This window comes from Carcharhinus amblyrhynchos, chromosome 24, assembly GCF_965287045.1.
Source record: "Carcharhinus amblyrhynchos chromosome 24, sCarAmb.v2.hapA, whole genome shotgun sequence".
NCBI lineage: Eukaryota > Metazoa > Chordata > Chondrichthyes > Carcharhiniformes > Carcharhinidae > Carcharhinus > Carcharhinus amblyrhynchos.
The window spans coordinates 7477262-7504478 of record NC_137347.1 but is presented as its reverse complement, the minus strand read 5'-3'; the positions used below and the strand labels follow the sequence as shown (position 1 = coordinate 7504478).

The following is a 27217-nucleotide window of genomic DNA, read 5'->3' as shown; positions in this document are numbered from 1 at the left end:
AGCCCCATCCCTCATCCCTCATCCCTCATCCCTCACCCTGCTAATCCATAACCTACACCTATTGGGACACCAAGATGTGCAGGTTAGGTTGATTGGCTGTGCTAAAATTGCCACTTTTAGGGTGGGAGGAAACTGGAGCACGTGGAGGGAACTTATGCAAACTCAGGAAGAATATGCAAACTCCACATCGTTACCCAAGGGGAGAATTAAACCTGGTCCTGTGAGGTCGCAGTGCTAACCACTGTGCCACTCCACAGATGGAAAAGCCAAACTGGATGAAGATGACTGCAATGCTTCAACCGTCTTCTGTCTTGTCTTTTGCATATTCATGCTGTCAAGATGGAGTTGTTCTCAGAGTTTCCTCCTCTTATTTAATGGTTGACCACCATTCACAGCTGTATGTGCAAGGGTCTAATTCAATTCATTGAATGTGGGTTTTTTTGGCAGTATATGTACCATACTACTCTGTCAACATGCACAATTTCTCTACATCTTGTACAGGCGTTGCTCTTGACTTGATGTTAAAATTTGAGTGGGGAGATGCTGAGGTTATGGGTTGTGCTGTTGGACCACCTCCCTTTAGGAGGATCCAGTTTTGAGTTGCTACAATGGCTCCTATGCTATCCCAGTTGGCATAGTGATTGTGTGACACTATGTAAGGGAACATGCCCTTTGTCTCCAGAAGGTCAACCCTACCATTACTGCCAGAGACATGCATAGAATTACAGAAGCCCTACAGTGCAAGGGGGCCATTTGGTACATTAAAAATGGAAGAGTTGGTACAGGCTCAAAGTTAATTTATTTGTATCACAAGTAGGCTAACATTAATACTGCAGTGAAGTTAGTGTGAAAATCCACTTCCACCCTATCATAAGAAATAGGAGCAGGAGTAGGCCATCTAGCCCTTCAAGCCTGCCCCGCCATTCAATAAGATCATGGCTGATCTGTTGTGGCTCAGTTCCACTTTCCCGCCCTCTCCCCATAACCCTTAATCCCCTTGCCTATCAAAAACCTATCAACCTGCGTCTTAAATATATTTAGCGAGGCAGCCTCCACACTTCAACAGGCAGAGAATTCTAGAGATTCACCACCCTTTGAGTGAAGAAGTTCCTCCTCAACTCTTTGGTTGGAGGAGAGAACCGAGTGTATGGTGTCAAAATTTGCTGGTGACATCAAGATTGGTGGAACAGAAAATTGCGCGGAGGGTGTGGAGAGTCTGCAGAAGGATCTCGATAGGCTGGGCGAATGGGCCAGGAAATGGCAAATGGAATTTAATGTTGGCAAGTGCAAGGTGGTCCACTTTGGTAGGAAGAATGGTAGGAAGGACTATTACTTACGGGGCGAAAAACTGCAGCAGGCGTCGGTGCAGAGGGACCTCGGGGTCCTTGTGCATGAGTCGCAAAAACCCAGCTTGCAGGTGCAGCAGGTCGTCAGGAAGGCGAATGGGATGCTGCCCTTCATAGCGAGGGGGATTGAATATAAAAGTAGGGAGGTCTTGCTGCGGCTGTATAGGGCATTGGTGAGGCCGCAGCTGGAGTAGTGTATGCAGTTTTGGTCGTCGTACTTATGCAAGGATATTTTGGCCTGGGAGGGAGTGCAGAGGAGGTTTACTAGGCTGATACCGGAGTTGAGGGGGTTGAGCTATGAGGAGAGGCTGAATAAACTAGGCTTGTACTCGTTAGAGTTTAGAAGAGTGAGGGGAGATCTCATTGAGACATATAAGATGATGAATGGGATGGATAGGATAGAGGTGGAGAGACTCTTCCTGCTCAGAAAGGACAGTAGGACTAGGGGGCACAGCCTCAAGATAAAGGGGGGACAGTTTAGAATGGAGTTGAGGAGGAACTTCTTCACTCAAAGGGTGGTGAATCTCTGGAATTCTCTGCCCGTTGAGGTGGTGGAGGCTGCCTCGCTAAATATTTTTAAGACGCGGGTTGATGGGTTTTTGACAAGCGAGGGGATTAAGGGTTATGGGGAAAGGGCAGGAATGTGGAACTGAGCCACGACAGATCAGCCATGATCTTATTGAATGGCGGGGCAGGCTCGAAGGGCTAGATGGCCTACTCCTGCTCCTATTTCTTATGTTCTTATGTTGTAGGATCTTGTGTGTAAAACGGCTATCATGTTCTCCTGCATTACAACTTATGACTACACTTAAGAACTTTCATCGCCTCTGCTGGGTGGGGTGTGAAATACTGAAGTCCTTTGAGAATGACATTCACCTTTGTGCATTCTCTTACATTTGCTGGCCAGCAGAATATAATTAAAACTGAAGACATCTTGCATTTGTCCTGTTGGTAGCTGATGTTACGGAAAACTGACATTTAACCACTTTTAACCAGTAATCCACCCAGACAACAACATTGTTAAAGAGATTGTTTTGAAGTGATGAACAAAGAGAATGAAGAATCTATTCTACATTAACACATCTCATTCATAATAAGTCAGTCTTTATTAATCAGGCTCTTCTGCATCATATTGCTCAGTTTCAAAAAAGGTTAATTTTCCACATTAGCAGATATTCCAAACCAAAGTACAATATTACTTTTGTACAAAAACAAGCAATTCAGCAAACAGCATTTTATCCACATTTACATTCTTCAAAAATACAAATCCATTGTTATTCCTCACTCTTTGGGTTTTGGAGACATTCTCTTCCTTTGGAAGCAACTGTAATTTTTTTTCTTTCGCATCAGCATTCAGGAATGAAGACATTCCCATATATTTACACATTTAAATAGATCCAGTAATACAGTACACACTGCAGTGTTTGATCTCCAACATCCATAACCCAAACCCTTGGCTTCACCATGTTAGGCCTGTTGAACATTACAGAAAAGTCAGTACCAGAGAATCATTTCCTCTGCCCACACTACAGTCTACAATGGTGATGTGGTTAGCTCTGAGGTTGCATATAGTCAAGATGCAACAATCCAAACACATGTTGTGAGCCAATTGTGCATCGACAAATGACCGGATAAATAAGTCACATCTAGTGTGCAGCATGAATGTTGCAAAGTATGTAGCAAAACACTCACTTTCATATCACCATTTAGATCTATACCTTTTAAAAACCAACCAATTACAAAGGATTAAGATTAAACACACAATCCTGTTTTAATTTCAATTAATCCTCTGGGATGTGTGTGTCGCTAGTAAGGCCAGCAATTATTGCCCATCCCAAGTAAACATTTACTGTTGATTTTAAAGTTAAACAACCCATCAGGAGAGTAGGATTGAAGTCCAAATGGATGTGGGTGCCAAATCATTAGGAGGTATGGTCACAGGCCTGGAGAAGCCTTATAAAGTAATATATAGGATATAGTTCAACTACTTTTAGCTCCTATGGCACTGTTGGGTTCAGCCACTACACCAAGGCAGCTTATCCCATTTGTCCAAATAGATATTCTTTTTGCAAATCTAGAAGTATGAAAAATAATACATTAGAAAAGCGACAGTACAACAGCAAGGGAAATCATTTCCCCATGTCGCCGAGGTAGCTGCACTGCTGTTTCAAGCAGAGACCAGGAAGGGGGAAAGGTCAGAAAGTGAGTTGTCCCTGGCCTGGAGAACTGGGACAAACTAAAGGTTAAACTAGCCAAAATTAACAATGCAGAAATGGTTCATTTTACCTCTTTGTAATGGTTCAATTTTCAAAATGGTCACTGATGCTGCAACTCACCCTTAAAAAGCATTGCAAACAGTTTGCAAGTCCACTTTAAGATGCCATGAATCCAGCTGATGAGGCAGAGAAATATCCCTATTCCACATTGAGTCAGAGCAGTTAAAAACAAACGCAAGTAAATGTGGAGTGTTCCCAGGAGTTTAAAAAATATACATATCTAGGTCAGCAAGAGAAACCCATGGGCATATCTGGAGATCACTCAGCCAGGGGCTTGGAAGAGTTGCTCTCCAAATTATAAATCAGCTCGGTAATAAGTTCATCTGCCTCATTATACCTGAAAATCATCACAAATATTTCAGCTCAATTTACCACGTTAGTTTGCCTATTCAAGTTGAGATAATTTTGATTGGCATCACCAGTTGGCATGTGCAATAGATTTAAAATGGACTTCAAACTGGTTCATAATTGACAGCAAGATGTTTCTAACCCAAACTCATCACATATCCAGTTAAATGGTTGTACAATAGAACAAAGTGGTTGGACTCCCAAGTTTGCATAGAGCCTAATAAAAGCAAAGTGCCACTAACAGAGTGTACAAAATGATTACAATTAACAGGGGCCAGCTGCATAAAAAGAACCAGCACTTTCTAGAGATGCATTCACATCACAGAGCTCCCCTGAGCACTTAACACAGTACTCACCAATGCCGGTATTAATGTGATATGACAAGGACATAGTCTATACTCAACATACACCCATAACATGTACAAATTAAAAGCAAAATATTTTTACACAAAGTTTTTTGCAACAAAAAAATAAAATAGTCCTCTCAGTAAAGAGTGCAACAGAACACAATTGCAGATTAAATCAACCTAAAGTGCTTCAATTTAAGGGATAAACAAAAGAAAAAGACTAAGGTACCCTAGCAGTTTTCCTAGTGTATAGATTCAACCTAAATGAAACGGCAGATACTCCAGATGAAGCTTTCATTTATTTTCTTTCTCTCCCTTACCCAACCGAACAGCAACTCAGAACAATATGCATCGCACTGGGCATCAAAATAAGAGCCCGCCACAGCTTACAATGTATTTCAGAGTTTTCAAACTATAATGGATCAAAGATCTTCCTCTGGGAGGGAGGGAGGAAAGAAGGTTGCTGTGATCAGCAAACTGATGGATGGGAATATTTTCCAGCTTCAGCTCTATGCTAATCACATAGTTTTAACAAGATTTTGGCACCGAGTTCTCTGGGGAAAGTGGGAGGGGGAGGCATTCATTCGGTTCTGAAACAGATTTTAGGCAATCTTCACCATTCTCTTGCCCAACCCTGTTCTTACATAAAGTACAAAGCTCCTGTGCAGCATGACAACGAAGTCAACAATTTTGTCACTGCACAAGGTGTCCATTTCATTATCCCCTTTCTTTGATAAATCAGACAAGTGCAAAAGGTAACTGAACTCATTACAAAATACCATTTTTGGCATTTTGTATTTGCTTGGTGAATTTACATCAGCTGCAACGGAGGAGATTAAAACTCTAGCTTTGAAAAGCAAAAAAAAATCAGTGATACATACCAATGCTGCCCCAACTGCAGGAGGTCAGAAATGTCTGACTGTAGCTCCTTGTGCAGATTCAACAATAATCAGTATCTCAGTGCAGATTGCAACAAGATTGAAATGTTCCATTAAGGTGCACAAAAATATAAAACCAAGCCACAATCCCAACGAATAAGATATTTGGGCGGGGCGGGTGGCGCAGTAAAGTGTAATAACTGGCCAGAAATCAGTGAGGCTGCTTGCAAGTGACAGAATTAATTTAAAATGTACAGATTTTAACACTTTTCACAGAGTGCATTCTTCTTCAGATACTTATATTGAGACTCTTATATGGAGGCTGAGGAGATGAGAATAGCTGCAAGAGGGGAGATCAGATATTTAAAAACTTATTTTGGCCATGCACAAACTGCAATTTTTCACTATAGATTTTCTCATGGTGGTTTATACACCACATCAGTAAGTTTACAACTGGACTGATGGCACTGTGAAATATCACTTAAAATTCACAGCAGTCTATGATGCCATTATGCTGCTGGCTGTGAATGATATACTGCCTGCCAACATGTGTTGGCGTACAGCTTAGACCACTGCTCCCAGCCAACACGTTATTGTCAGTTTCAAGATGTGCAAGTCCTGACGCCCATTTTGTTAAAGAAAATTGTTCTGGAGTTTGAACCATGCCCAGCAGGTCCAAAACAGTATCTAAGCATTTTCTGAAGCCACATTCTTCCAACTGACTCAAATGGTTCCCCCATCAACACTGCCCCCCACCCCCCCCCCAGGGTTTTACACTTATCTATGTCATCTTCTGACTCAGACCCAACTTGAGTAATGCTGTATTTTGTTACTTCCACTGTTTTAACAAAAATCTGAATACTGCTATTTTTCTAACATGCGATTGCTTACTCAATGCTTAACTGAGTTGAAACAAAATTGCTTTAGAATAGACTAGTATTCATCTGGGGACTGTGGCAGCATTTCCTTTCTATCTGAGCGAAACAAACCCCAGCTCTTCTTTTTATATTGAAAAAGACTGCATGGGAGATCAGTGCAAAGACAATGACAGTGGACGTGATTCATTATTAATATGTGTTAAACTTGTATGGGCCTTTGGTCTTCCTTTTAATCAAGTCATTCCCTTCAGCCAGAGGGATGAAGATGCCTATACCAAAGTCACTTTGGGATAAAGGCAGCAAGGTATGGGGAGGGGGTGAGACTTTCAAAAGTTGCAGCACTTGAAGCATTTAAAAACCATGTATTACTAATGAGAGGTATGCCTTTTCAATTGGATATTGTATCCAAAGATCCATTGCTGCAAATGCTATTTAAATGAAACCCAAGGAATAGATGTTTTGCCAATGCCACATGCAGTACAGCAATAATTAAATGCCAGTTTGTTTTTATTTTCTCACTTTTCTAAGCAAACAGGTGCTGGCTATCAAAATAAAATTTGGTGAACAGACGATAATGCACTTACTTCCGGACTGGTAAGAACAGATCAAACTCATTCTTTTACACTTTTGACACATAGATTTCAATGAAATTTTTTTTAAGTTTATTTATTGGTATCACAAGTAGGCTTATATTAACACTGCAAAGAAGTTACTGTGAAAAATCCTCTAGTCGCCACACTGGCACTGTCCGGGTGCATTGAGAATTTAGCATGGCCAATGCATCTAACCAGCGCTTCTTTCAGACTGTGGAAGCAAACTAGAGCACCCGACTGAAATCCACGCAGACATGGGGAGAATGCGCGGACTCCACACAGACAGTGACCCAAGCTGGGTCCCTGCTGCTATGAGGCAGCAGTTCTAACTACTCTGCCACCATGCACAAAATGTGAATAGGATTCTTAAATATAACTAGGTATGGTTATAGACTATATAACTAGTACATAAGCCATTGCAACTTGATTGTGACAATATCGGAATTCAAAGCACCCTCCAGCTGTTCAACATTGAGCAATTCAGCCAACTTTAAATTTTAGTATTCCTACTTTATTCTGTTTCATTGAGTTAATTTTGAATAAATTGGCCAAGGTGCACGATTCTAAAAATTAAAATTAGACCAACCTATAGCCATAAACATGCCTGATTAAATATTCTGACCTATTAGTGGGATTGCAATAGATGATAAAAGTTTAAAGATTGTCAATGTACTGCATGTTTAAATAAAATTTAGTTTACCAGTTTTATTTACATACATTTCATCCCTTTGCCTTACATTTTAAAAAAAAAGCTGTACACCCCAGTGACCTGAATGCAGTCTATAGTGCATTTATATAAACCCTGAATATTCCTATGCAATTTAGATTTCTGATCATTCAAATCTTGCATATTCCAGTCATTTCAGAAGGAAATCTACTCCTAGCACACCTTATTTTTCAAGTCAAGGTATGTGAAGCAAATTTATATGAAACTAATGGCCAATGTTAAATTGGAAATAAAAAGCTGTCTCACATACAAATCGGAGAGATACTTTAACTGATTCATGCATATTCTATTATTTGTACTTCCACACAGCCGATTCACAGGTGGAAGACTGACCAAACTCATTTAAAATCACAAGATGCATCTCAATTCATCTGAATTATCTAAGTAGAAAACACTAGAATAATGGATTACTGTAAATCAAACTCAGATTAGATGGTAACTCAGATCTAAAAATGTCAAGTTCAACCACCTCAAGTTTGAAGCAACTTGTACACATCATTAAACAACCTTGGAGTCCCATTGTCCTTTATAGGATATCAGTTTAATTTGCTAGAAAGGAATCAACCTTAGCTGCACCGGTTTCTGAAGGCATGCAATGGAAATTAGGTATTGTTCACCAGAAGGATGGGAAAAAAGGAAAGTTGACAGAAATTGTTATTAAAGAAAGCCCACATACAACAGTCACAGCAACACCAGCACCAGCCCAGGCAGAAATTTGTCACACTGTGTAGGCTAATTGTGGCTTCGGCTGAGTTGTTGGGAGACCACTGACCCTTGGAATCACAAGGCTTCAAGATATGAAAAGGAAAACAAAGCCGCAGGAAAAGATTAAGGAATGGGATCAGCTGTAAGCGGAATTAATCCAGGGTAAAGTCTTGTGCTTGAAGAAAGGCAGATGAATTAGGGATGTTCAAGTCTGTCATGAAGAAAACATCTTCTGTCTCATGTGCAGCATTGCTTCCATACAGCAATGCACAAATAAAATTTGCCTACAAGAAAATTGCTAATCAGACAATAAAAATGGAACAGCATGCACAAATTCCAACTCTACTCTATTAACTTAGTAACCGCAGGATTCAAATGCATATGCATTTTCTCCAACATATTGCAGTAAAACCCAACAGTACATCCAGTGAGACACATTTGATGCACAGATAACATCTTATTCAGGTTCAATTTGAAATGAGGATTACAAAAAGAAACTTGTTTTTGGTAGCAATTTAGAGACACACTGTCCTGTGACAAAGATAGATCCTGCAATCTTAGAAAATGCATAGATTTAGCATGTGGATGGATCCAGAGTAAAATTTGTAGAACTGTGGTAAACTTGAAAGAATCTCAAAGTGACTTATGTCTCAAAACTGAACTCTGTATTTTACTGCTTGGATTTTTCATGCAGCGGTGAAGTGACTTACCATTCACCTTGAAAAAAGTTGCACACACAGATCTGTGCATCATGGACTTTACCTTTCCTGATGCTAGTTTGATTCAGGCTCCGAGTCAAAGGGATAACCAGATGACTGGAAAGAGTGATGGCATTTAGCAGGGTAAGCAGCCAATCACACAGAAGTATCCTCAGACAGCAAGCCAGAAAGTAAAAATGCACTGATTATCCTTACACTTTTTAATATCTATTTACAAAGAGCAAAATAAAGTGGGGTATATGGATGGTATTACTAACCTTAAATGCCAACCTTAAAAGTGTTTAGATGAGCAAGTTTGAGAAATTGGACATTCCACAAATGTATTTCAGTGCCAGAGCGGTCTTTCAGAAGTAATTAAATTTAAATGCTTAAAAGCTCAGTTTCACCTCATTCAATAAAGGTAAAACCCAAGGCATTCGTGAGAAGATCAGCATAAAATTGCAATTTCTCATGAGCTTAGTGAACTTCAATTGATTGCAGACTGTGGTGACTTCAACAGAGCACGCTACGGCAAAGTTTAACTGCACATATGGACCCCAGAAGTTGTGTATTTTGAATGCTGACAGCTTTCCTGTCATTACTGTAAAGTTCAGTTGAGGTTCTAGTCATCTGAGCTTTTTCATTTCTACACACAATTGGAATCTTTGTGTATTGATCATTTTACACAGAAAAAATTGTAACATGCTCAGCATTACATTGCATGATAGGCAAAATATCTGGACAACCTTGTCACTTGTAATGAGGTGGTGCTGCTCTTCAAAAGGTTCAGAGTGTGACATGCAGTTAACAGAAGTATCCACAAAGAATCATCTAAATTTGTAGCTAACCAAAGTGACTTCATGGCAGGAAAGGTTTATGAAAACAGAGTAAAGAAAAAGAGGGGGGAAGGCAACACTAGTGATTTTAATACATAACGAGAAAAGTCACATTTTATGGTTCAGGAAAGTACTTTGAGAAAAACGTTTCTAGCAAAGTTTGAAAACAGATCAACCAGTTAGTTCTGCCAATGAATTACTGACTTATTATTGTTAACAAGGATGGTACTAAAGAAACATCCACTATTGGGAAAGACTGAACAGTTAAGGCTGTTTTCTACAGCAGAGGGGCTTGGAGGTGACCAAATGAAAATGAGTTAGACAGGGTAGCTGCAGAGAGAATGGCTCTTCTGGTGAGAGAATCTAAAAAAACTTAGGGTCTTTAATTCAAGATAGCTACTAATAAATCCATTAGGAGAAATTTCTTTACTCAGATGAAGTTAGAATGTGGACATCAGTATCAGAAGTGATTGAGACAAATAGTGCGGAGATGCAGTCAAAAAGAAATCAGATGGAAGATATGCTGAAAAGTTGAAATCAGCTGGGTGCAGGCAATAAACATGAGCACAGACTGGTTGGACTAGATTTGTTTCTCTGCTGTTTGTACTGTTGCAAAATACTCAGTGAATGATTGTTCTTTTAGATTTAAAATAATCAAATAGTTAGATTATTGGTTCTAACAATGATTCTAAGCCTTAAACTAAACAGATCAAAAGACCAGATTTCTTAAACACTACTGTTTGGTTATGTAATATAAATGAAGTACCCAAGTTCTGACTACACTGAATCCTGCATTAGTTAACATCCCAAATAATAAGTCTCACAACACCAGGTTAAAGTCCAACAGGGTGGGCTCACCTGAGGAAGGAGCAGCACTCCAAAAGCTCATGATTCCAAATAAACCTGCTGGATTCAAACCTGGTGTTGAGACACTTCTTACTGTGCCCGTCCCAGTCCAACGTTGGCATCTGCACATCATGGATCCCAAATAATGTTCAAATTCACTTTTCTAAGTTTGATTTAATTATAGAGGGAAGCTGATGAGATGCAACAACCCTTATCCCCAAAAACTGCAAAATTTAAAAATATTCTTATGGGCAATTAATTTTAAGCCATTTGAAAACAGTTCCCATGTAAGCAGAATCTTTTGATCATGTCACTGGATAATCAGAACACACTAAGCAGAGACAATTTCCCCATGCGAGTGGGAAGTAGAATTAAACAAGGATCGATTTGTGCAGTGATATAGGGGAGTGAGTGAGTGTGGTAAGGATGGAATGGGGTAAAGAGAAAGGCAACTCATTCATTTTGTAGAAATTATTCTAATGTTAATAAAACTAAATATTTGCTTTTTAAAACTTTGTCCTAGCCTTTAGATTTCTTGTCCTGTTTAGAGGTCAATGAAGTAATATGGTGCTTCACCACAGTCTGAGCATTTTGCTGTCATCCAACCTTGCAATCAACTCAAATCGTAAGCGTAAGCCGAACAAGACAACTTGATTCTAATGAATTTAGATCTTTCACAACTGCAACATAATGAATGTGATTTCAAAGACTGGCACAAAAAGACCAACATGCAACTTGGGGAAAATAAAGTGCTTGAACAACAGCATTCATGAATAAAAATATGACTAACCAATGATATTTTTGCAAAGGTTTGTAAATCAGAATTGAAAGTTGAGGTTTCATTCAGTAATCCTGTAAGAGGCATGCAGAAATGTGAAAGCCAAATAGAAGTACTTCCAGAAAGTTAGAATTCCAGAGAGCCTGGTATATCCATAATGGGTTTGGATTTCAATTTTAAAACACTGCATCTTTACACTGATAAGTTTAATATAAATGACAGAAGCCACATAAAGAGCATGCTTCGAGAAGGTGATCAGCGTAGTTGCAAACAGCACATTTAGGAGCAGCGGGTTATTGGGAGTGGCTACAGAGTCTAATTCAATTTGTCACTTAGAGGAATCGAAGATAATCATATCCATAATTGATATGCAATGCTAAAATATAACTGAAAAGCAACTGATCCCGTACAGGACTGTGGGTGTGCCTGCATCACATGGACTGTAGCAGTTCAAGGCAGCAGGTCACCACTGCCTTCTCAAGGACAATTAGAGGCAGACAATAAATGGCCAAGCCAGCAACATCCCATGAATGAATCTAAATCAAAAAAAGCTTCTTGCTTATTTATTTTGCTGTTAATATTCATAGTATGACAACAATTTTCCCAGATCCTGGAGATCCAAAGCCAAACACTGACAGGGTTGCAAACTGAGATTAAATGTATACCTGAAGATTTCTTATCCCTACACTCTGGCCATCTATTGGCCAACACATCTATCCTCAGGACATACTGCCTTCCTACACCAATTGGAAAGCAAAAAAAAAACTCATCACTCAATTGGATGATGCTTGACTATCAGCCAAGCAAACTTTTATCCATTTTCAATATTTTTACAGATGCAAAAAGAAAAGTTCACAGAAAATTACAAAAACCAATGATCTGTTTTAATGCCCTAAAGATTTTTCTCCAGGGCTGCACACAATCCTAGAGATTGATTTTCAATTCATGGAAACTCCAGGCCAATCCTGGAGGGTTGGCAATCCTAATGCCAATGTGAAACTATGTTACCGACATCATCCATCAGCAGTATTTAAATATTTGCTCATGTTTTTATTTTATGAGAAGGTAATAACCATTACTAACCTAATTTAATTGAGGGTAGTCACAAGAGCCAAAAACCCATCATCTAAATTCCACGATTACGTTAAGTCTCAATCACTCCATAGTATCTTACCTTCTGGGCTTAGTTTTGTACTAGCAGTCTGTGGTGCTAATGCAACTTTATATTCATACTGCAGGATAAAAAGTGCACTACTTGTTTTATAAAGTAATTTGCATGCAATTTACAGCTCACAATTTGCATATAACTAATGTGCAAGAAATGCCGAGTTGGCGGGATCTATTTCATTCACAGGTGGCTGTCGGTATCATGTACGTTGTATAAGCCCACGAGCTGCAAGGAATTTCATATGCCTCAGTAAATCAATTATTCACTTTGAATACATCAGTGTTTAAAAATGCATCTAGTTTTTTAAAAATCCTCTGCATTCGGATAGATTGACTTCACAGAGCAACAGACTGCTGGATAATGCAGGAACCAAAAGAATTCGAATCATTTGAATAATGAAGATGGCGCCAAAGGCTGTAGCTTTGTAGGATGCAGGCTCATATACCACAACATCCAACACAGAACAACGTTTATTGGTATAGAGAGAGAGAGAGATCTGTATGTAGCCATCTTTTGCCTCATGTTTGGTGTCAATTATGGGTCAAGTTCAGGTTTCGATCATTAGGCAATAAAAAGTCTAACTGATAGTTACGTCTTCATTAGTATTGCATTCCATTCCATTATGAACAGAGTTCCAACTAAACTGAAGTCAAATGGCAATTCAAAATCTCTAGAGTGGGTGTGAAACTTTAAAACAGATTTTTTGCAAATTAATTTACCTAAATCAGTATGGCTTTAACAAATAAAACTTCAGATTTTCCAATGTTTATTACACTGTTCAGCAACAAATATTCCATTAAATATATTTTGATATCTGAGCTATAAAATGACATCAGAAATAAACTCTTTCTACAAAGACTAAATTAATTGCACTTTCCAGGCCAGTAACATTGGAAAGAAAACTGCTGCTATTGCACATAAACTTAGCAAGAAAGGAATAATTTTAGGCAATTGGTTTAAAATCACTTCTCCAAATTAGTCTGCTCTTAATCCTGAATTTCTGCATTGCTCATACTATGGCTCCACCCAAAGTACTGGATGATTCATTTTGTTTACAGCACAAAACAGTTAGTGACTGTAGACAAATTTCTTTAGGCAACTAAACAGATTTAGAGCTTCCAAACAATAGTCCAGTTATACCATCTGCAACAGAGGACCAAACAAACACTGACACCGCAACTGAATACTTAATCCAACCACTGGTCTATTATTGCCAAAATTCAAGCAAGACATAAAGTGAAAGCATAAGCATTGCTGAGAGAAATCTCCATTAGTAATACTGAGTTGATCCTCCAATTCCAGTTTGATGATTGATCTCATTTTCCAAATCAGATTTTCAACATTCACACCTTTCCTTCTATCTCCAATTGATGGGATGCTGCACTATTTCACATACCTTTCCACTCCTCAAAGAAAATGCATCAAAACAAGTCTTCCTTCCTTTCTCAGATCACAATGTTGTCACCCAATTGTACCCATTTAGATTAAAATGTATGTGCTGAACTATCAGCACCAACTATCCCCAGGTGACATACAGTTAAGGCACCTTCAACCTGAAACTGCCTTAACACAGGATTCAGAAAACTACGCCAACTGTGTCATGATCTTTGCATTTCCAACTTTAATAATTATGGCCTCTGACTGACAATGCCATTGTATAACATTAGAAAGGGCTGTGTTTTGTGGCTGAGAAGTCTTAAAACAAAGTTAAGACTGCTCAAACTCATTTCAGCTGGAGCCTTTGCAGCTAGGAGAAATAATTTGGGTTGACTCATTTCTGGCACCAAAGCTTTAAAACAAAAGGCATTAACTAACTGCACTAGAGTTCATTTTAGACTATATTGCAGCGAGTTAAACTGTAATGTTTTGAAGTATGAACGTATTTTGCACATATCTCCAGTCAATAGGAGCTGTTTCATTTAGTTAAATGCTCAATAAATACAAGTGAAAGAATTGTGTTTAACGCTGTACCAAACAGAAACAGTGTTTTGTCGACTTACAATTGTAGCCACAGTGGCAGCACCACAATTCTTGATTACACCTTTCATTATCTTTAGTTTAATTCAAAAGCTTCTAAACGCTGAACGCAATTTGACAAAGATTGCAGCAGAAAACACAAGAAAAACAGGTTGTGATAAATATGCGCAATATTAATAAAAAAATACAAATTTTGACAACTATTAAAATCTAGATCTGCAGGATTTAGTAAACTTTTGCAAGTGGCCTCAGGACTCATGTGTAACACTCAAATATGTCTCACTACATTCCTATAAATTCAATTCCCACATTCGTAATCCAAAGGGATCTATTGTACATTTACGTGCATCTTACAAGTGGAACCTGCATAACTAGCAACTTTACACAGTTGACTAGTGTTAATTGGAAGCAGTTGGTTATTTAATATGCATGCAATTCAGAACCACACTGCATTAATGGGAGGACTGTACCACAGCAGTAAATGTGCAAAGAATGCTAAATCACTAATATATTAAATCATTAATTTGATAAATTCTCAATTGTTAAGTGCTGGAAATATTTTGAGAAACAATGGGACATCCTTCAGAATGTTCTCAGGGTAACTGTTCTAATTTTGGGACACAGTAAGTTTTATATTCTTCCTTTCTCAGTGGAATGGTTTTGCCACTACAAGGAGCTCATTGACTTCTTTGTGAAGATTGCATGTTCCATAGAGAGAAAATGTTATCTTCTTCTCCAGCCTCACTTGTGTTAAATACAGCTGAAAGCTTTAGTAAGACCACCCAAAACATGTACCTCAACCCAAGCTCAGAACTGCTTTTCTTATGAACCAGTGCTATATTGCCATTTCCCAAACAAGCCGAGGTTTCTCTGATAGAGATTTGCCAATTCAGGTCAAATAGTGCTCAATTGTGTCAAGATTAATTTTGCCATCTCACGTCCTTCATGAATAATTAGATAGACATAGTTTGAGCAATATTAGCAGCTCATTCCATTGCCCTGAACAGGATCCAAATCTAAATTTTAGAGACAGCATTGTAGCACACTGCATCAATCAACTTACTCAAATGCAGCAAGTCTTTTTTAACTTTGCTTTGGCAGATGGGCCAGGTAGCATAGCACACTATAAAATATTAAGAGATATTCACCAATTATAATCCAGGAAAAGAACTTAAGGACTAAAGTGTCTTAATTCTTGTTTACATTTATATTATCTGAAGTGGGTAACTCCAATTATGGGTTGAAAATAAATTGTAGACTTACTACCACCTGATCATGTAAAAATATTTAGATCCAAGACTTAATGTAGATTCACTCAACGCTTTAGTGCTACAGCTGTGTGTTTGGTCACTAGGGACTCTAAGTGAACTACAGAAAGGCTATAAAAAGCTTCTAGTGGCTGAGATCTGATGCTCCACCATGATTCTTTTCATTTCACTGATCCATCAGAACTTTCATCAGCATTTTCTGTAGGTCAAGAAAAAGCAGCTCCCAACCAGTGAACTGATCCAAACCCAGCTTGCCTGCAGGTTTGTGATCTGCCCAGTTACAGTGCAGCCAGTTCAGGAGAACCCTCAACGCAGCTTACTGTTCAATTCATTGAACAATAGGCTGCCCTTGCATCACACACTGATGTTTGTCATTCTTTCTGTAGAACGAATCCTGGCTCCCCAGCCTCCATTCTCCCTTTTTCTTGCTGAGACTCCAGATACAATCCAGGTCCAGCCAAACCTGTCAAGTCTGTTGTAAGCTTCGACTCCGAACTGCACCTGGAGTAGAATCCTCCTCCTTTTCAGTTTACACAAAGCATTTCTGGACCCATTTAACAGCAAAATGCTCGATATAAACGGCACTTCTGTGTAAAAGGGACCTTTTTTTTAAATCCTGCATAAGTAAAAGATGGAAATTTCTTTGAATATCAATCCAGAAAAACAGACGGCTGAGCAACTTTACTTGGGGAAGCTGTTCAAGTCTATTTCTTCTTCCACCTTTTGCAGCAGCGCCTGAATGTCATTCGCCTCTATACCAGACAGATTTGAAGGGGGCCCAGGACTCTCGAGAGAAAGAAATGTAGTCACATCCATATTGTTCAAGCCTGCTTGAGGGTCCGTCTGCAACCGTTGCTGCGTGGCCTGACCGTGCTCCTCAGAGTTGGAGGGGAAAGTCTGAGACTGCAGCCGAGTCTGCTCCTGATTAGGGGGAATCTGGGAAGAACCGGCTTCCGGTGTTAGATTTTCCTTGCTGTTAGAGGCTTTTTCTTTGCTCGAATCACGGCAGGCACACTGGCACTGACAGGACTCCTCTTGTTTGATGATTATTACTGGAACACTCAACCCTATTTGCTGCACTGGGTTTCCTGGAAGAAAAAAAGAAATGGAACATGACACACATCTACACAATCTGGCCCTCAAAAAGACCAGAGTACACATATTGCAATTACATTACTCATTGGTTTGCCCAATTGGAGGCTGGAGCTGAGAGGACAGTTTGTTGCAGTGTTGTTTGATTTGAGATGACGTTTGAATCAGAATATAAAGATAGGTGGGCGTGCAGTTAGAGATACAGAATTAATGGAGCATGAACTTCAATTGTATGTCCAACCAGCCCCTTAGCTGCCAAAGTATTATAAAACAAGATATAGCACCAGGCCACATCAGGACATACTGGGTCAGAAAAGGTAGGCTGTGTGTGTCTAAAAGGGGCAAAGTGAGATAGAAGGGAGGATTAGGGACAGAAGCAACTGAAGGCAAGGCCGCCATTGGTAGCGTAATTAGAATTGGGAATACACAAGAGGTCAAATTAGTGAATCACAGATCTGAGGGTTATGGGTTGGAGGAGATAACAGATGAGCAGGGGCAAGCTCATGGAGGGATTTGAAATCAAGAAAATGTTAAAATCAAGCCATTTCTTGACTGAGGCCCAATGTTCGAACAAGCACGGGGTAACAGGACTTGAGTTAAGATACAGACAGCAGAGGTTTGGATGACCTCAGGTTTACCAAAAATGTAGGCTACCAGCCAGGAATGCATTGAAATTGCCAGTCTCCTTACGAAAGCACGATGAGGGTTTCAGCAGCGGGTAAGTTGAAAGGCAGATGTTATGGGGATGGAAATAAACAGTTGCGATGATGGTACTAAAGTTGGGATGTTCATCTCAAAGATGAATTAAAGCTTGCAAACAGAATGGCTTAATCTCAGACCTTTGTCATGGACAGGGGTCAATGACCCACAGGTGGTAAATGCACAGCAACCCTGAGGGTAAGCTATACTACTTTACCAATAGGCAGAATTTGGTAGGCTTGCCGTAGCCACTTGAATCTCTATTTCCGTAAAAGAACCTGCCTGACTCATGCATCATCAGTCTTCTGTGGTGAGCAGGGAATGCAATCAGCATATATGGAATACAGAGAAACAATTACTTTATCCAAGATCAAGTACGAACTGTTATACTCTACTTCTGGCACCAACTATCTCAGTAATCTCATGAATTTTCAGGTCAGCCTATTAAATCACATCCAAAAGGATTTATCACATTACCAATGTGTGTTCCAGAGGCAACCCAGGACCACAAGCTGAGCCCTAGCAAGTCCACAGAATTCAGTCCTATTTGTACCAATTCTTCCTGTCCATTGAATTGTGAGTACATCAAGTCACCCACAATGTTAGACTGGACTTTTATGGTAGGGTTGGTAGCTCTCTTCCCTGAGCCAGTTGGAGTTTTACAGTTATCTTTGCGCTCACGGGTAACCTGATTTTGAACCTTGTTGAGGACCTATGGGTTGCGTCGTCCTCAGGACAATAAAAACTGCCTAGCTATCCTAAGAAAATAAATAATTGTGAAGGTTTGGGAAGGAGGCTTTCATCTCTGATGAATAAATCCTAAATCAGAGCAAGTGATATTAATTGTATCATAAATTTAGTCCATGAGGCCAATGAAAACAAAAGCTCACTTTGATATATTCCATCTTAATATGAATTAATCAGCTCAATTGTTATGCCAACATTTAAAAGAAACACGGCAATTTAAAATAAAGTATAATCTGTTACCTGTGTTGCCAGAGACTGGTATGGCTGTGGTAAAAAACACTTTTTCTACTTTAGGCCCCTGGTGCTGTAATATAAAAAGGCAGCTATTAGAACAAAATGAACTTCATTAATCACATCAGTTGCATAAAATGATAAATTTTGCCATCTAACTGCACTGAAGATGGCAGTGTTCACAGGATTACATCAAATTTATTATTCACTCTTGTAGTAAAGTAGCATTTTCAGACCTGTTAACAGCAACGCTCAGAGATACCAACGACAGTAAACTTTGCACATGGATTTTGTAAAATTGGCAGCTTTATAAAGACACATGAATGTAAATATTAACAAAAAATACAAATTTTCTTTGAAATCTTCCATGATATTTGGGTTAAATATACTCTAATGACTGTAGCTGACCAAGATCATTGTAGCCTTCACTGGTTGAAATAAAGAGCGAGTAGAAGAGCAGCACATGGGAGAAAGTGAAAGAACTTGAAGTTACACATCACATCTCACAATCCCAGAATATCCTAAGGCACCTCACAGCTAATGAAGCAATTCAAAACATCACTGCTCAATTAATTTACACAGCAAGATTCCACAAAAGACAAAGTAAATAGTCAGATGTGATGATTTAAAAATGCTCTCATTCTTTGAGTGGGATCGTACATAAATTAATGAGAAAAGAGATAAGACTCACCTAGTGGTGACTACTTTGATATTGTGACTGAGCATTAACGAGTGAGATTTCACAAATGCCATGCTCTCTTTGCATGCCTAACCTTGATGAGGCATTGCCTCACCTAGACAAACTTGAGCTAGTCAGTATGCTTTAACTTCAAATCTTTTACTGAGAATTATTTACCAAGACTCCGAGTGAGTGCACATGGCAATCAGGAGACAGGTTCTGCTCCAAGCTGCCTTGGAATCTCTTATCTGATTACAGATGTCACAGTTCCATTTTTCATATTAATCATGATTTCATTAACATTCATAAACCAATTACTCCACAGTGACCGACCTCATTCGTTTCCAGCATCTATTGCTGTTTTAAAATAAGAAAATGCCTCAAACGCTAAAATATCAAGGGAGTTTTCAAGCTTCACTATGTACTCTTTAGGCAGACATCTAGATAACGTGCGATACTTTTAATTTCTTTGACTCATTCGTATTTTGCATGATATCGACTGCAGAGTTTTTAAAAATCTGAGACTTTGGAAGCCCAGATGAGTTGCTGGGGGTTTCCAGGATCTTTTGTTCCCTGACAGGACTGCCTGTTGCAACAAGTCAATAATGGTGTCTATGGAAGACTTGCCAAAGAACAACATGCAATGACTGAGTGAAAAGATTCTGGAAAGAATTACGATTTCAGAGTTGTGGTTTTTTAGAATGAGTGAAAGCACAGTTCATCAGATGCGCCTACTTGCATGATGAGAGCATAATGCCTTCTGGGGCACTGTTTTAAAACTTCTTTGTGGGGATTGACTGAAATTAACAATCCCCCAGGGGTCCCCTGCAAATAGCAACAACTTCTGAATGACAGTGCATTTGTTACTCAAAGGAAATCAATGCCACTGCTCTAGCAAATGCTTTTATTAGCATTCAGCGATAGGGATGTGCTGATAAGCAAACACAGAAAAGCAGATATTTGAAGATTTTAAAATATTTCCAGGAGGAGGAACAAGGCAGAAAAACAGGATTAAGGAGACAACATCAGCACAGGTTAATCTTGATCTTGATTTTTATCTTAAATGATTTTACAGACTTTCACCCTTCCCTCCCCCAAGCTCCTCTTACAGATACTGAGGGACCCTGACGACTTGGATTTTAAAAAAATGTTCATTTCAGCATACCAAAAAAACCATGCACAAAATTAGTCTAGAAATGTTTTGTCTGGAATAAACCCCATGAATGATGATTATTACCGGCATAATTACTCTGTTACAATGACAACGAAAGGATCAAAAGTTATAGAAAGGTAAATAATGATCAAACGATTCACTAAATATTATGGCACCAGTTTTGAAGCAGCTACAGACATCTTTCCTTTGCAGTGAAATTGGCTAGGGGTATATAACAGTGAAAGCAAGCTGCTTCTGTTCAATAGCTGACAGCAGTTAAATTTCTCTGCATGAGGAGTTCCCTGCGGTTCTTCACTCAATGAGATTAAATAAAATAGCAGGCATCCGACAGTACAAACTGCACAGTTTGCCGAAAGCAATCTTTCTTTCCATTCCACAGTTAGTTATGAGCACCAGCTCCACAACTCAAACTTTCAAGTTATGCACCAATAAAACCATCTTAAAGCATGAAGGCCCCGTTAACATGCCTGAGGCATTTTTCTACCAATCACAGAATCCCTTCACTGCAGAAGGAAGCCATTTGGCCCATTGAGCCCACACTGACAACAATTCCACCCAGACCCCACATATTTACGCTGCTAGACCTCCCTGACACTGCAGCAATTTTGCGCAGCCAAGCACCCTAACCCACACATCTTTGGACTCTGTCTGGGAGAGGGGAGCGGGAAGGAGGGGGAGACCGGAGCATCTGGAGGAAACCCATGCAGACACAGAGAGTGTGCAAACTCCACACAGACAATGGCCTGAGTTCGAAATTGAACCCGAGTCCTGGCTCTGACAGGCAGTAGTGCTCACCACTGTGCCACTGTCCTGCCCCATTCTATACCAAGTATAAAACATATAGAAGTATTGGAGTATAGAATGTGTAGAAGTACTTCTGTACTATGTATAGAAGTGTAGAACTTCTAGGTATTTGAACAGACATCAGACACCTGTGTCATATTTAATTGATGACATTGGTAAACATTTACATATTGTTGTGCCCCAACATTTTGGCATGTGTTGAATTACAATTGAAGTCAATAACAGTTGTTTTCTAGGAGAACTTTGCCATCCATTTCACCAGCAAATTGCCATAGCAAACAATGAAAACAATGTGCCAACTGGTTAGTCACTACACTGTGATGTTAGCGGAGGGATAAATGTTGCCCAGGATACTGGGAGAAGGCATTTCTTTTCCATGACAACTGTACGTCTCCAGTTTGTTGTGCTGCATGCTCCTTTAAGATTCAAAACCTCAGATTTGCTACAGCGCAAGAGGTGGTCACTTGGCCCGGTATCTGCACAGATTCTCCGAAAGTACAGTTCGCTTAGTGCCATTCTCTCGGCTGCTCCCTGCAACCTCATTTTTCAGGTAACAGTCTAATTCCCTTTCGAATGCTTCAGCTGAAAAGCTACCTCCATGGCAGTACATTCCAGCCGCTAACCACTCGCTACACGAGAAAGTATTTTCTCATATGGCTTTTGTTTCTTTCACCAATTTTAAATCGGTGTCCTTTTGTTCTCAACCCTTTCACAGGGAAGAAATTTCTCACTAGTTACTCTATCCAGACCCCTTGTGATTTTGAATACCTCTATCAAATCTCCTCTCAGCCTTTCCTTCTTCTCCCATCCATCTTCATAAGTGAAACTCCTTATCCCTGAAATCAATCTTTTGAATCTTTTCTGTAATCCCTCCAATGCCTTCACATCCTGCAATGGACAGAGCTGGATGCAATATTCCAGCTGAGATTGAGCTCATCATGAAGTTTAACACAACCTCCTTACTCTGGTATTCAATGCCTGAATTAAAAAGCCTTCCATATTGAATGCTTTATTAACCATTTTCTCAACCTGTCCAGCCACCTTCAATGACACCCAGGTCCCTCTACTCCTGCACCACCTTCAGAACTGTGCCCATTTTACATCATTTCTGTTCTTTCTACCAAAACGAATCACCTCACATTCCTCTGGATTGCACTTCGTCTGCCACCTGTCTACCCATTCCATTGATTTGTCTACGTTCTCAACTTCCACACTATCCTCTTCATAGTTGACAATGCTTCATATCATCCCCCAAATTTTGAAATTTGAATACATTTGAAAAACAAGGGTCCCAGTAGTGATCTCTGGGGAGCTCCACACGTCTTCGTCCAGCCTGAAAAACAATTACTTGCTGTTTCCTGTCACTCAGCCAAATTTGTATCTATGCCGTTACTGTCCCTTTCATAATTTTGCTCACAAGTTTGTATGGTACTGTACTAAATGCCTTTTGGAGGTCCATGTGTACCACATCAACAGCACTGATCCCATTATCTCTGAACTTCAGCAAAAACTATAGCAAGTTAAAACAGGATTTCTCCTTAAGAAATCCATGTTGATTTTCCTTAATTAACCTGCATTTGTCCACAAGATCATTAATTTTGTCCCGAATTATTTTTCTAGAAGTTGTCCGACCAAACTTCAACTGACTGGCCTGTTGGGCTTGTCATTACATACTTTTTAAACAAGGGTGCAACATTTACAATTCTCCAGTCCTCTGGCACCATCCATATGTAAGGAAGACTGGAAAATTATGGTCAGCGTCTAGGCACTTTCCATTTTCACTTACCTCCATATCTTTGGATGTATGTCATCTGGTCCTGGTGCCTAAGTATTGACAGCCTATCCACCTCCTTATCAATTTAAACCCTTCTAGTGTCTGAATTACCTCCTCTTTCACCATGGCCTGGATAGCATCTTCTTCCTTGGTAAAGACAGATGCAAAGTATTCATTTAATACCTCACCTATGCCCTCTGCCACTATGTGTAACATCTCCTTTTTGGTCTTTGAAGGGCTCTACTCTCTTTACCACCCTCTTTCTATGCCTAAGACAGGCTTTGAGATTCCCCTTTTCATATTAGCTGCCAGTTTTTTTTCATCCACCCTCTTTGCTTCTATTATTTGCTTTTGCAGCCCGGTTCTCAATTTCCCACCTGGCATCTATGCTAAGTGCACACATTCTTCATTTTCATTTCTATCTCTTTTTATCAACCAAGGAATTTTGGATTTGTTTTCCCTACTTTCCCATTTGAGTAAATATAAGCTACTCTCACTCTTCTTTGAAGGCAGCTTATTGTTCAGCTTCTATTTTTCCTGCCAACTTTTGGCTCCAAATTATTCCATCCACATTCATTCTTTCCCCAATGAAGTTGGCAATCCCCCGGTTAATTATTCTTATGTTAAATTGTTCTTTGTCCTTTTCCAGAGTCAGCCTAAACTTTATGATACAATGATCAATGATCACTGTTGCCTACACGTTCTCTGACTGACAGTTAATCCACTTGGGCCCACCTCATCCCAAGAATCAGGTCCCATAACACTTCCCATCTTAGAATGGAAAAATAATGTTGTGAAAAATGTTTCTAAACACATTCTAGAAACGCTTTCCCTTCTCTACTACTACACACTATTTCTATTCCAGTTTATATTCGGACAATTAAAGTCCCCCATTACAACTACTCTAATTTTTGCACTTCACATTTCCTTGAAAACCTGTTCCCCCACATCCATAATGACATACATTTGAATGTTGAAAGGACCACTCATGCAAAGTACTGGGATGGTGCTTATCAGCATACGTGTTGACTAACACGTCCAAAGATTTTGGTTAAACTATACATACTCACCATTTTCTCAGTGTTTTGCTGAACAGTGCTGGCTCCATTAATTATCCATTGTAGATTCTGGTCTGCCATTACAATGCTGGGCTGTAGAATAGTGGTACTCTGTGACGGTGTAATTGTTATACCAGGAGCGTTTGTACCTAAAGGCACATTTTGTACCATGGATGGCATTGACTCTGTGCTACCAGATGATGGTAGACCATTGCTCGACAAAGTTGGAAGTCCTTGAGTTGGTGGTTGAGTCGTTGGGGTAGGTTGAATGAATTCTTGCTGACTGGTTGAGAACTGTGTCATCGCTGGGACAGGCACTTGAGATGTCTGCAAAATGCTGGTGGGATTCCCAAATGCTGTTTGGTGTGCACTGCTAGCCAAAGCATCCAATGAAGTGGAGAGGGGGGCTGTTGCTTGCTGGGAATGGTTCTCAACATTTGACATGGTTTGAAGTGGGATGGGAAATGATAACAGCGATCCAGAATCTCCTAGAGCAGTATTAACAATGGCTGCAGGCTGAGCATCACTGCCATACGTTCCAGGTATTCCAATTATCCCATCTGAGGGCAGAAGACAGCATTTTTTTCATTGAAATAAGTTTCTATAAAATCATAACCACAGCTTAAAAGGGAACTATTTTGCAACTGTGATTTTATTTCTTTTTACCATCTCAAATCTCCAAATAGTTGAGTAATAAAAAACACAGCTGTAAACAAATTAGGGATCTGATGTATTCCCTTCAATTACCAGCAAGCTTGCACCTAACAAAGGAACAAGTTAAGCAGTTCTAAACAGGCCATTTCCCCACTGAATTAAAGATTTAAGCAATGTCTGAAATTTTACTGCTTTGAGTGAATATTTCTAGTAACTAATTTTTTATTACAAAATCCTTAGACAAATTTATTGAATCAGTTTTAAATCATAAAAATGACAGTTGTGGTACAAGTCCAAAAACCAATATTCACATTCCAATATCTCTGAAAGGTATTGAAGTAACTCTACAAGGGGAACTGGGTCAAATCTAAGGTTGAAGGTATCGGAAGCAATTTTTTCATATGAAAATTGCCATTTGCCTTTTCTTACACTGTTTGGTGATCAGCTGAAGAGGAATTTGGAGTCTCACTTACTTTTGCCTCCTACTCTGTGCCAGGTAGACCTTGTGTGGGTATTTGGAGGAGGGGAAGAAGAGACAGAATTCACTAAAATGATGGTCAACTGCACTATACTCTCTTGTTCAAAATCCTTCAATTGATTCTCTATGATGTACCATTATACATCTCCATGATAATGTGCATTTAAACACATGGGTAACAAATGCTGACCTAGCCAGCAACACCCACATTCTGTGAAAGATTAAAAAAACTTCAGCACTCACTCCCTCTATGGACAGGAAGATACCCTGAATATTAAAACAAATTGAGGAATCTGCTCTTATTTCCAGTACTGTCTGTCATGAGGAAATGAGGATCTATGTTCTTGACTTGCTCCATAATTAATCTTGACTACATGACTACACAACTCCCACCATTTTCTGCGTTATCCCTCTTCCTTCCCATAGGCAAAGCTTGTGCTAATACACTTCCACACAGGTAATGACAGGCCTTCTGTATTTCTATCAACTGCTTTCTGGCGTGCTCCGAGTTATTCCAACCTTGGAGATAAGCACAGCCTGATCCTGTCCATATTAAGCCTTCATATGTATTTGTTTACTAGCAGAAGTAAACTGAGCAATTAAGAGAAGCAGAAAGCCTGGCAGATTTCCCCCACCCACCGACCTATCCAGGAATACAGAAGCTAATCATAGTGCCTGGCCATGACCTCGACTCAGACAAAGCAACTCTATACAGATCAGAGATCAAACCCAAACACTTGTGTAAATTTCCACAAAAAAAATCCTTGTTTTTTTCCTCCTGACTCCTATTCTGATATGCCATCCTCTCATCCACATGCCTTTTTCCCTTCATGTGCGAGCTCTCCCCCCTTTACTCTTGTGCATGTGCTCCCTCATTGCTCGCCCACCCCTGTGCCCCACCACCAAACCATCAACTCCCCTCAGCCCTACACACTCCCCCACCACACATTCCCATACACTCTACCCCGCCCCACCACTCACTCCCACATATCCACCTCCTCCCCACACATGCCTCTGAGGCCCAAACACCCCTGCTCTTGCACGCATTTCACCATCTCCCGATACTGTCTCCATCCTCAGGATAAACCCTTGCTGTTGTACAGAGGCTTTTCTGTCCAGTAAACGAGATGCAATAAATCAAATGGTCCAGAGAACAGGCTATTCAGTCTGATGCTGAATGCTGACAGTCACCTATTAGCATCCAGTACAGAAGAGGCCTTGCTCTGATTGGCCTATTGCATTGCTGTAAATTATTGCTGAAATTGGTCAATTGTGACTTTGGAAAGATGTTTGTCAGTCATGTGGTGGCCACTTGCTCCACCGATTCACTGGAGACCCCTCCACAGACCCCAGGGGTCTGCAGAACTCAATTTGGGAACCTCTGCAGTACAGAACGCTTAAGCAATCTAAGACACTTGTGTCAATACTGCTCGCTATGTGGTTAAGAGGTGGACAAGAACTGCCTGCGAGGGTTGCAATTCTTTATATTATCCCCAACATCTATCACCTGGCTTTCAACTGTTGTATCCCATTCAGCTGTGTACAATGGCCATTCAGGCAGAATACACCGAGTCACCCTATCCTCTCCTGACTCAGTTTGGCCAATTTAAAATAAACATATAGCAGTCTATTTAGAATTAAAACAGCAAAATATATGAAATGTGAAAACCTATCCATCAAAAACCATTAGTATATATGCTTTTAACATTAAATTGCTTGACACTCCATTTCCAAGCAGGTGATTACAACTACCAAATCACCATGTAGTCAATATTTTATATTCCTGTAATGGGCAGTAACTGTGTGTAACTGTGCAGTTACTTGCCCCCACCGCTCCCCCCCAGACAAATGGTTGCTAGAGAATTTTTTTTTAAAATACAGGAAAAACTAGAAGTGTACATTTATCTTTAGCTGAGGTAAGTAGACCTGCATTATTAATACTGGAAGTCAACTGCAATACAGAAAAGAGAGTCTATTCATACCTGTCTGTTGAGCGCCATCATGGCTGGTGCAGTTATCAGTATTGTTAAACATTGATTCAAAGATGCTTTCTGCTGAAATAGTGCTTAGGTCCCGTCCTTGAGTCTGACGAAGGAAACAAAACGGGAATTAATGGCAGGTAATCAGCATGTGGTGACAGCAGAAGAGAGAAGTTAAG

At 39.8% G+C, this 27217-nt stretch overlaps 1 protein-coding gene across 2 annotated transcripts in view; it reads right to left on the bottom strand.

The window, feature by feature from the left end:
• Positions 1–2433: 2433 nt before the first annotated feature.
• Positions 2434–27217, bottom strand: part of mtf1 (metal-regulatory transcription factor 1) — a 90062-nt gene continuing 65278 nt past the window's right edge. Inside the window, exons 8-11 of one of the 2 annotated variants that reach the window (XM_080211676.1) lie at positions 27042–27144; positions 23940–24487; positions 18448–18511; positions 2434–16757 (exon numbers count right to left, since the gene is read on the bottom strand). In XM_080211676.1, the coding sequence (XP_080067802.1) occupies positions 16351–16757; positions 18448–18511; positions 23940–24487; positions 27042–27144 (1122 nt within the window). In that variant the 3' untranslated portion in view covers positions 2434–16350. Of the gene's footprint in view, positions 16758–18447; positions 18512–22882; positions 23017–23939; positions 24488–27041; positions 27145–27217 lie in introns of those variants that run through there. The other variant, XM_080211677.1, reaches the window with a different exon arrangement.